General features: G+C 41.3%; 1 protein-coding gene across 1 annotated transcript; it reads right to left on the bottom strand.

Moving 5' to 3' along the window:
• Positions 1-1,591: 1,591 nt before the first annotated feature.
• Positions 1,592-6,236, bottom strand: LOC116053842 (proteoglycan 4-like). Its single transcript, XM_031304990.2, has 3 exons — positions 6,047-6,236; positions 2,251-3,683; positions 1,592-1,966 (listed from the first exon to the last, which is right to left on the bottom strand). Exons 1-3 carry the CDS (start codon positions 6,112-6,114, stop codon positions 1,818-1,820), a joined length of 1,650 nt encoding a protein of 549 aa, XP_031160850.2. The 5' UTR covers positions 6,115-6,236; the 3' UTR covers positions 1,592-1,817.
• Between the last annotated feature and the right edge of the window lie 2,954 nt (positions 6,237-9,190).

Below are 9,190 nucleotides of genomic sequence, written 5' to 3'. Positions count from 1 at the left end.
CTTGTTATAATTAAAAAAAAACTTCTAAACAAAAGATGAATACAATCTACATCTGAATCAGTGCAATGAAACAATAAAATGGGTTAGGCTGTTTACCTGTTATCATCATCATCATGAAGCATGAACCAAAAAAAGGAACATTCAGCAGCAGCAGGTGGGCTGGAGTAGCGCCTCCTGGAGGACACTCACCTTAGCAGATGCTGAAAAACTGGTCCACACCTTTGTCTCCTCCAGACTGGATTACTGTAACAAGTCCCGACTGCCCTGTCTCCGACTGAGCATGTCAGGTCGACCAAAATGAAGGCCGACAGCACCTCCAACGGACGACGGCACGGAACACACCGAAAATTGAGCGGAAGTACGTAGGAGGGCGGAGCCAGGCTAGCAAGGATCCTGATGAGAGTGTGAAAATACGACCCCATCACACCCGTTCTCCATTCACTTCACTGGCTTCCTGTTTCCGCCAGGATTGAATACAATCCTTACCTTCCAGTGCATCTATGGAAATGCATCTGAAGGAACTACTCACCCCTCTAACTACAACTCGATCCCTCCGTTCAACGAACTCAAACCGCCTCCTTCTCCCCAAGACTGAGCTCAGCACCGTGGGTGATCGGGCTTTCTGTTCTGCCGCTCCTCGGATTCGGAACGCCCTCCCCGACCATCTGAGAGCACCTCAAACTATTGAGACTTTTAAAAACCGACTAAAAACATTTCTATTTAGCAGAACTTATGAGTTTTAATTAACCCTGCAAGTCGTTGCGCTGTCTATTTGTATTTTATATTGATGTTTTTACCATGCTTTTACGATCTTAACTGTAGCACTTTGAGATTTGCTCCAAATGTAAAGTGCATTACAAATAAAATATATTATTAAATCTACTATTAAGTCTCCTCGGGACTCAGGACCCACTCCACCTGTGATCCATTGATCAAAAGAACTGCAGGGGGTACGTGACATTTTCTGCAAAATGTTTTTCAGTTACAAGACTGTAGTTACTTCTACTTTTTTTTCTCCAAGTCTGTCGCTTTTTTTTGAAGGTTTTGTCGTTTGTTTTGACCTATTCTTGCCTTTCTTCCTTACTTCTTTTTTTCTTCAAAGTTATTTTTTAAAGATCATTTTCAGCCTTTATTTCTACAGGACAGATGAAGACATGAAAGGGGAGAGAGAGGGGGGAATGACATGCAGCAAAGGGCTGCAGGTCAGAGTCGAACCCAGGCCCGCCACGTCGAGGAGTAAACCTCTATATATGGGCGCCCGCTCTACCAACTGAGCTATCCGGGCGCCCTTCTTCAAAGTTTTTTTCTGCTTTTTTCAAAGTTTTTGTCACTTTTTTCAACCTATTCTTGCCTTATTTTCTTCTTTCTACTGTCTTTTAGGGTCTAACCCTAAGGAATCTGCCAGAACCTAACCGAAGCTAAATTAGGATATGTGTTGGGCTACCCTTGGTTAAATTAGGCTAGGTTAGGATGAATTAGATTGGGTCAGGTGGCGTTAAGTTAGGACACTGTTATTTGCACAATGCTTTTTGACTCTAGGGTGTTATCAAGTGGTTGCAAGGATATTTGATGGTGGTTGCTAATGTTGATGTTTCTTTACTTCAGTTTTGTCAAATCTGAAATGTTTGCCGTTTCCCTCAATTACCTCTCTCTATTTGGTGCCATTTTTCTGATTGCTCTCCTATTCTCTTAAATGATATATGTTAGCAAGTCCGAGTTTGCGTGCCTGACTGGCATTGGCCCGTAGCGAAGATTTAACATATCTGGTCTTTCTGAGTTGTGGCATAACTCAGAGATATTCTCCATCTTCTTCATATCTATTTTTTCCTCTCTACCTTCAGTATTTGCTTCCTCACTTCCATCTCCAACTTAAATACTTGTCTGCGATATGAAACGGCCAGCTCATTCCTTCGGTCAAGCAGCTCTTTTTGGATCTTGGCCATTATCTCTGGATTTCTGAGGTGACCTGTAACCAACAGCATATATGAAAGGTTAAGTCTGTAGTCCAGTTGTACACACGCACCCCTCCCAAAAGGAAATAGTCAACAGATTTGTTTTGTTGCAAGTTGTTAAAAATATATGTTGGCCTGGCGCCATAAGTGAGATAAGAGCTATCTTAGCTTAACTGAGTATGTTTCCTCTGTTCTCCATGATAATAAGATACATAAATTAACTCATGAAAGGGATATGTGCCCACTGTAAGATAAAAATAAATTGAAAAATTGACAAAATGTAAGTTTACTTTCTTACCATGAACCTGGAGGTAGCACGCATCCTCACAGGTTGATTGGATTTCCCTGGCACTGCGGTCTATCTTCCATTCGAGCCACCAAATGTATATTCTTGAAAGCAGACCAAACGTTTTCCTCTCCTTCTTTATTCGTATTTCAACGAGCTCCCTCTCCTTTCTCGCTCTCAGGCTATTAGCCCTTCTTTCTTGCCGACTCCATGTGGTAGAAGGCTCGTCGTCTTCAGAAGATGAAAATGTAGAGGAAGGGCTGTCACCACTTCCGTCCTGCCTCAAGGTGTTTGAAGGGTTGACCCTTCGTACGCGCTCCCACCAGATGCTATGGTGGTGAATGTCAACGCAGGGCAGATGGTTCTCACCAATTCCTCCATCCTGCCTAAAGGTGGTAGAAAGGTTGAAGTCTACGATGTACAAATTACTTCGTTGTTGCTGCCTCCTTGTGGTAGAAGGCTCGTCGTCTTCAGAAAATGAAGACGAAGGGCTCTCAGCCCTTTTTTCTTGCTGCCGCCTTGGAGTAGAAGGCTGGTCGTCTTCAGAGGATGAAGACGAAGGGCTCTCAAACCTTCGTACTCGCTGCCTGGTGGAAGAAGGCTGGTCGTCTTCAGAAGATGAAGACGGAGGGCTCTCACCTCTCCATGCTTGCTTCCGCCTTGGAGTAGAAGGCTGGTCGTCTTCAGAGGATGAAGACGAAGGGCTCTCAAACCTTCGTACTCGCTGCCTGGTGGAAGAAGGCTGGTCGTCTTCAGAAGATGAAGACGGAGGGCTCTCACCTCTCCATGCTTGCTTCCGCCTTGGAGTAGAAGGCTGGTCGTCTTCAGAGGATGAAGAGGAAGGGCTCTCAAACCTTCGTACTCGCTGCCTGGTGGAAGAAGGCTGGTCGTCTTCAGAGGATGAAGAGGAAGGGCTCTCAAACCTTCGTACTCGCTGCCTCGTGGAAGAAGGCTGGTCGTCTTCAGAGGATGAAGAGGAAGGGCTCTCACCCCTTCGTATTTGCTGCCTGGTGGTAGAGGGCTTGTTTTCTGCACAAGACAAAGGGCTCTCACCCTTTTGCCTGTGCTCCTTCATGATGGTAGAAGGGTTGGTGCCCACGATGAACAAAGAGCTCACATTCCTTCGTTCTTGCTGCCTGGTGATAGAGGGCTGGTTTTCTGCACAAGACAAAGGGCTCTCACCCCTTTGCCTGTGCTCCTTCATGATGGTAGAAGGGTTGGTGCCTCCACTAGACGAAGGTCTCTCACCCCGTCGTCCGTGCTCCCTCAAGATGGTGGGAGGGTTGAGGTCTTCAGGAGATGAAGGTCTCTCACTCCTTCGTTTGGACTTCTTCGAAGAAGAGTCCATATCTCCTGAAGGCCGAGGTCTTGCAAAGAATTTTAGTCCAAAAATGGATCTAAACATTTTCTCGATGATTTCTCGTTTGTATACTGGCGTTGTGAAACTGCAAGTACAAACACACAAACAGACACAGCAATTACTTCACTGATCACATTATTGTTTCAAGCAGCACACTAAGCAGGTTATTTCACTTAAAGCCCATGTTGCAGGTTAACCACCACTGTTGATTAATGGGTACATAAAGCACTCAACATATGTATATCATTGTTAAAAATGTCACCAAATAGTGCTAAAGGCCAGTTTTTACCGTTTTAGTCGTTTAGTGGGTTTTTTAACGCAATTCGGTGATGACGTCACGTTGGGGAGACGTGCCTCAGCCTAGTACTATAACTATGGTGACTTACTGGGATGAGGAAGAGGTGTTTTTACTGTCAGTGAATAGCACAGAGTGAAAGTCAATGTTTTCTTTATATCGAGTGACAGTGATCATGTTAGTTCAGATACGTACTGGTAATCTAGCTAGATCTAGAAATAGAAGGCATCATGCTAGCTATGGGCTAACTTGCCAGTCAGTCCCACCTGTGAAATCCCCCGACGTTGTAAACACATTTTCGATTAGATATCTCACCCTACTAGCTCCAGTAACAACATATTTGCCTAGTGTTTATTTATTACTTGGATGGGGATGCTGTTCAGCTTTTCACAAGTTTAGACAGCTAGCTAAAGCTACGCCGACGTTTTGCTAACGTTAGCGCAACAGCGTTAGCCTAGACGGCTAGGTAAATATTACGACTGCCTTCGTTGTTTCCTCTTTCTGCGTCCACGTTGTCAACATAAGACATGTGGCGTTAGTGCTCCTTTTGTACCATAATTGTATTGAATGAAATGTTAAGCTTCGCTCCTACGAGATGGGTGGGTTTTTGTTAGCTACGTTACACACAAAGTTAACTGGCTATAGTTAGCCTGTGCTAGTGGAATTAGCTAATGTTGTGTAGCCAGCCAGCAGCTTCGGCAGTAGTTCCGGCGAGCTAACCACGACAGCTAACACATCCACAAGCGTCTCTATTTCAAACATCACTGCAGATTGACTGCTTTTAGCAGGAGAGGTTGATTGTGGGCGACAATAACTGTCGTGGTTAGCTTACCGAAACTACTGCTGATTGCCGAAGTTGCTGGCTGGTTATGCAACGTTAGCTAATTCCGCTAGCATACAGGCTAACTATAGCCAGTTAGCTTTGTATGTAGCTAACAAAAACCCACCCATCTAGTAGGAGCAAAGCTTAACATTTCATTCAATAAAATGATGGTACAAAAGGAGCACTAACGCAACATGTCTTATGTTGACAACGTGGACGCAGATATAGGAAACTCTGAAGGCAGTCGTAATATTTACCTAGCTAGCAGTCTAGGCTAACGCTGTTGCGCTAACATTAGCAAACGTCGGTGTGTCTCCCCAACGTGACGTAATGCAATGCATTGTGGGGGGAAAGAGAATCATTGCAAACCGCTGTAAAATAGTACTACTTTTTCGTATTTTATTCCGTTTTGTGATATCCATTGTATTTGAGGTTGTTGGGTAACAGTTTAAATGTTTATTACCAACAAGCAAATTGCACAAATTCATTAGAAAATAAACCCTGCAACATGGGCTTTAACTAAACCTTCTAACTGAACTTAAATAAACTGAGAAATATGTATCTGGTCACACATCATTATTGCACTCTGCTTGATTAAACAAAATGCAAAAGGTCTGCCACAAACATCAGAATAATAATAATAATTATACCTATACTATATAGACTTCAGACTACAGTATAATGTACTTTCAAATAAATCAATCAAGTATGAATGTATGTCAGACACATATACAGTACATATATCCATTGACATACTATAGCTGCAGCTAGCAGGCTACAGCAGTGACGGACGACGGATCAAAAAACGGCCCTGGCATTTGAAACACACAGACCCTATTATCAAACCACACCAACCCATAGAAATAAAAATTAAAAAAAATCAACGTAGCAGAAAGGTGTACCATTGCCATGGTAAAATCAATCAAAAGTCAAATTAGTTTCATGCCATTATATTTCTATGCACCAACGTTACACAAATGTCATAAAACATACAAAAAAAACAACATAAAAAGCAAAAATGTGCCGACAACAGTTAAACATCTTAAAGCATCTGCAGACCACTAGGTGGCGGTGCTACGACATGATCCGCTCCACTAAAGGCACATCCAGCACAAATACACCGGCTCGACGTTAAAGCACAGTAGCTAGCTAGCTACATTATACAACAGCTCCACCAAAACACGGAAAGAGCAATGCACGGCCATAGTTCAAATTACAACAGTTTCTCCAAAATATACAGCTGCTAACGTTAATATTAGCTGAAGCAACACACTCTTTTTGTTTGGAAAATAAATCACTTAATTTAGCATATTTTTCACTGGAAGCCAACCGTGCTATCTTTGTTTTCTCTCTCTTTTTCTCGGCTCCCCCCTTTGGTTGTTTCGTGCCGCGATTCATTGTCTTTTATCGTGGTGGTGGTGGTCAGTGATAATGGATTCGGCGCTAAAAAAAACATTTTGAAACTATCATAGACTTCTATTGTAGTTGCTCGCTCTCGCCGTTCACAGGTACACGGTACTGTAAACATTTCCATGGCAACAGCGACTTGGACCAAACAATGACGTCGTTGTAACGCTTCGGATTGTGGGTAGTGTCGTTTTTCTCCATATGATCGCGAATAAAAATAACTTTTTGAAAAATAACAAGACAAATTATTGTTATTATTTGATTATTATATATATATATATATATATATATATATATATATATATATATATATATATATATATATATATATATCAGTAGCGGCCCATAGAGGATGGCCAGTCCGACATTGGGCTACAGTTTGAATGATAATATTATACAATATTTCTACTATTAGTCAGAATAATAAAAATAATAAAAACACTACAATGAAAGTTCTACGACTAGCTCAAAAGACACCTTCACTGTAACACAACAAGACAGTTTTGTTTTAGATCAACAACCCACAGATACTTTTAAAACAGGACGTATTTAGTCATACGTTTGAGAAATAATCTTTAATTCACATGTGATCTGTGATAGAAACTGCAGAATGTCACAAGTGCTGGGACTGCAAACTTCTTAGTCAATTTAAAGTGTCCTCGAGGGCAAGGAAACACTACACATGCAGTCAACTTTGTGCACATGCAATTTAGGCAACAGGTAATGCAACATTTAATAATTAAAATTGTTTTGTGCAAGAGACAAAGTGCATTTGCATATCCTGATCACAGACAGCACATCTGATAGCTGGAATATAACTGATAAAAAAAAGATATTTATTTGACAGAAACATGCGAGGAAAGTAAATGTACTCCTTCCCCAACAAAATACGGCTCTACTAAACAGAAAGAGTTGAGTAAAAAAGTAGTTTTAGCTCTGCTGTAAAGTGCGACTTACCTTGCCAAAGGGTTGTGTGGAAAAGGACTGGAACTCTGTGTTCTGTTGTTTTGTTTTGTTTTTTTGTTTTTTTTTAAATAAAAGCAGATGTTGAGTCTACCGTCGTGCAAAGTCTACGTTCAGTTACGCGTTCTGATTCGTCGACTGACCGTGGACTCCCCCAATTAAATCGCTCCGTTTGACTGTGGACGTAGGATTCGCCGACCGCAGACTACCAATCACACGCCGACATTCAAAGCTGAACCTGCCGCTGCGGTCAACGGAGGTCTCCGGTGATAGCCTAGCCTACAATATTTCTGATAAATCTGAATTAAATAATTCTTTATAACACTCACTGCTTATATTTTTACTAAGCCTGAAATAATTAATTCTTCATTACACTCACTGTTTGTACTGCCCAGTTGATTTTTTTGATCGTTTGGGAAAGCTAATGGTATCAACTAAAGCTAGCTAGCTATAAGTTAACTAAAACTCCCGTTGAATGGTAACGTTAACGTTAAAGTTACCGCTAATCATTCATTAAAATATTCTCAGCTGAGTCATTTTAAATAATACATTCAATTTTATTTGTTGTGTATCCACTACGGAATATTGTTACGCCGGTTACCTTAACGTTACTGCTAACGTTAATTAGCTAGCTAAATGTCAGTGTCTCGGTCAAATCTCCGTCCTCGACCTACGTTAACGTTACTACTAGCCTAGCCTAATTTTAAACGGCCTTTTAAATTAGGTTATTGTATTTGTTAAACACTAACGTTACGACAATATTTCTATCGAATAACGTTACAGTAGACCGGGGCAACCTTCCTCAGATAGCCTACCTTCAGATTTCATTCATTACCGTTACAGTAACATTAACGTTACTAGCTAACTTCTCATGACAGACAAAGCATAGTCTGCATAGTTTTCATTAATGCCATAACCACCGGCGTAAAAATCATGTTGTAGAATAAAGTTGTTGTTGCTGTCACAACACTATTTACTAAACTTGGATAGTGGCCCAGGACGTCTTCCCCTCTCCCTCTCCAAATAAATGCTGCCTTCAGATGGCTGTAAAGACAGTCACCAGAGTGAAAGAATCCCTCATTAGTACTGTCATGACAGACAAAGCTGTAGTCAGCCTAGTTGTCATTAAATTCCATGACTACTGGTTGAAAAATCATGTTGTAGAGTAAAGTTATTGTTGCTGTAATTATTCTTATTGTTGCTGTCACAAAAACATTAACTTTTTACATATTACTAACCTAATTCATGTTTCTGTTCATGCTGTAACAGCATGTGCCATCTCAGGAATGCATTTCATCAAATAGAAATTGTCAGATAGACATGTTTTACTGGCAACTTTTGGGGCAAAGGATTTTTAACTGATTTTGAGCGTAAAGATGGCATACAAACTTTGCCAGAGGGAAATGGGCTGACAAGTGTATAAAATGTCAACTACAGAAGTTATATTCGCTCTACCTCAAAGTCATCTTCATCTGAAGAGCTGTAATCAGGGTTGAGCAGTTGTCATCCTGCTCTGACACTTCCTCCCTGCAGTGTGATAAAAGGGTATCAATGACCTTTTGTACACTAACATGCATTGTTATATTAGAAACTGAATGCATAATATAAAATAATGTTAAAATAAAAATAATAATGTTGTGCTGTTACTGTGTCTAAGTGTATTTCAGTATCTATAAGTGAAGATGGCAACCCCAGTAATCTGCATCTGCGTCAACCCAGAGGCCGCTGCACACCGTCAACAGGCCGTACTGATGGCGACTAAAGAGGCCCGTTGCTGTCGGGAGAAAAAGATGGTCTTCCCTCAACCTCCACAGGAGCTGCTCTTCCAGGACAGCGCCCTGACACACACAGAGAAGCTCCTTCGAGCAGAGGGTATCCCTGCACCGTCGCGTCAGCTGTGCTGATAATAAAAGTTAAAGGCACCAAAGAATTTTATATAGTGGATACAGTATATACAGTATTTTATATATATATATATATACACACACACACACCACACGCACACACACACAGAAGGGACAGAGGAAGAGTAAAATAAAAAGCTTAAAGGATTTGCACAGTAGTGATAAAAAAATGAATAAAAAAGGTGAAAATAAAAGGCAGG

The sequence above is a fragment of the Sander lucioperca genome, chromosome 2 (assembly GCF_008315115.2).
Source record: "Sander lucioperca isolate FBNREF2018 chromosome 2, SLUC_FBN_1.2, whole genome shotgun sequence".
Lineage (NCBI taxonomy): Eukaryota > Metazoa > Chordata > Actinopteri > Perciformes > Percidae > Sander > Sander lucioperca.
This window is presented reverse-complemented; position numbering and strand designations above follow the sequence as displayed.

What these genes read in the sequence shown, in the direction of transcription:
- LOC116053842 (XM_031304990.2), bottom strand. Translation starts at nt 6,114, where the DNA reads ATGAATCGCGGCACGAAACAACCAAAGGGGGGAGCCGAGAAAAAGAGA. An exon ending in GAGAAAACAAAGATAGCACG is followed by an intron (nt 3,684 to 6,046) that starts GTTGGCTTCCAG and finishes TTGTACTTGCAG; the next exon opens with TTTCACAACGCCAGTATACA. An exon ending in GTGCTACCTCCAGGTTCATG is followed by an intron (nt 1,967 to 2,250) that starts GTAAGAAAGTAA and finishes TGTTGGTTACAG; the next exon opens with GTCACCTCAGAAATCCAGAG.